Genomic DNA, 1,556 nt, shown 5'->3' on the forward strand with positions numbered 1-1,556 from the left:
ACAACAAACGTAAAACATGTTCTTTCAACAGATACAATCAACAACTTCAAATGAATGGTTTTATGTTTTGCCATTAATTTGATTGTCATTCGCAATGCATCATAGGAATGTAGTTCTTTCCAAAGCTGTCACAGTCATGTGTTTTAGTACAACTTTCAAATGCTTTTTTACTTTGAATCAGTGTTTGGGTTAAGTCCCACCTAAAACCTTTTACGCATAATGCATTATTAAGGTGTGCGTAATGTACGCTGTAATGCATTATATCTTTTCATAATTGTGCATTATCTTACATTGTCTTGTGTTTTAATGCGTCATACTTTCTAAAGGTGTAATAACGGATAGATCAGTATTATAACTATGGTTACAATTATTCATCAGATCATAAAATGCATTATAAGGTGCATTACAAGGAGTAATTAATGCATTAAAAGATTTGTATAATGTAAAAGTAAAGTGTTAATCAGGTTTGTAATGTTGCGATTCTACTTTTAGCAGGTTGGTGTGTTTCGTGGCTTTTTTAATGCTAAGACTTTTCTGGAAACGGCACCTATTCGGCCAAATGCGTCCAGCGCCGTCTGGATGAGCTTCTCACCGTCTTCCACTGAATCTGTGAGGTGAAGAAACCAGATCATCATGGACACACATGTGAATCACAGGTATGTTACTGCGCTTCAGAGCTGGAATGATTCATCACCGACCGTAATTAGCCACGGCTTTGCCTCCTTTAGCTCTGATCTCCTCCACCACTTTATCAGCGGCTGCTGAGCTCCTGCCACCTCCTTTAATATCTCCTCCCAGATCATTGACTGTGTGAAGAACAGAGCGAGTCGTGAGTCGCGACTCACTTGAACTGAATCAATGATCCGAACAGAGCGACTCACCGATGACAGCGGCTCCTCTCTGACCGAACGCCAGCGCATATTCCCTCCCCAAACCTGCGAAACACACACGATTATCATCATGCCAGCCTTATCTAAACTGAATCCCACCATCACGAGCAAAGAGTCATTGACTCTTATCTGCTGTTTGAACTTTGATCGACACAGAAACGCTGCATCACTGCCAAACAACACGCTTAAGTGCTTAAAAAAGGCCTTTGAGCTCAATATTCAGAGCAAAATAATGCACGTTGATAAATATAAAACATCTATATTAATGCGTCAACCCTAACTTGCACAACAACATGTAAATAATACAGGTGCTCAGAAAGCGTCTGTGATGCATTAACGCATGACACTTCTGCAACACTCATTACATCCCTCTATTAATGGATTAACATATTTGCATTCTGTGCATAAACGCGTGAGTTTACGGTGACAGACTGACCTCCCCCGGCTCCGGTCACCAGCACGACTCTGCCGTCGAAAGTCAAAGGCGCTGACATCTTCAGAAGAGGCATGTTGTTAGTGTTTCTGCTGAGAAAGTCTTGCTGTGACTTTTGCCCCACTTCCGCGAACGGCGCGGTGACGTCACCGAGCAGCGGCCAATCAGATCCGCGCGTCTTCGCTCCACCAGGCGGCACGTGACTCTTGTTTGTGCGAGTTCTATGATGAATA

At 42.5% G+C, this 1,556-nt stretch overlaps 1 protein-coding gene across 3 annotated transcripts in view; it reads right to left on the bottom strand.

Annotated features, from left to right (window-relative positions):
* Positions 1–1,492, bottom strand: part of LOC107578985 (peroxisomal multifunctional enzyme type 2-like) — a 4,233-nt gene extending 2,741 nt beyond the window's left edge. The window contains exons 1-5 of one of the 3 annotated variants that reach the window (XM_016264880.1): positions 1,327–1,490; positions 882–935; positions 699–806; positions 542–607; positions 368–377 (exon numbers count right to left, since the gene is read on the bottom strand). In XM_016264880.1, coding sequence (XP_016120366.1) covers positions 368–377; positions 542–607; positions 699–806; positions 882–935; positions 1,327–1,399 — 311 coding nt within the window. In that variant the 5' untranslated portion in view covers positions 1,400–1,490. Of the gene's footprint in view, positions 1–367; positions 378–410; positions 608–698; positions 807–881; positions 936–1,326 lie in introns of those variants that run through there. The other 2 variants (XM_016264878.1, XM_016264877.1) reach the window with 2 other exon arrangements.
* Positions 1,493–1,556: the final 64 nt, after the last annotated feature.

This window comes from Sinocyclocheilus grahami, unplaced genomic scaffold (assembly GCF_001515645.1).
Source record: "Sinocyclocheilus grahami isolate Dianchi unplaced genomic scaffold, SAMN03320097.WGS_v1.1 scaffold13322.1, whole genome shotgun sequence".
In the NCBI taxonomy this organism is placed as follows: Eukaryota; Metazoa; Chordata; class Actinopteri; order Cypriniformes; family Cyprinidae; genus Sinocyclocheilus; species Sinocyclocheilus grahami.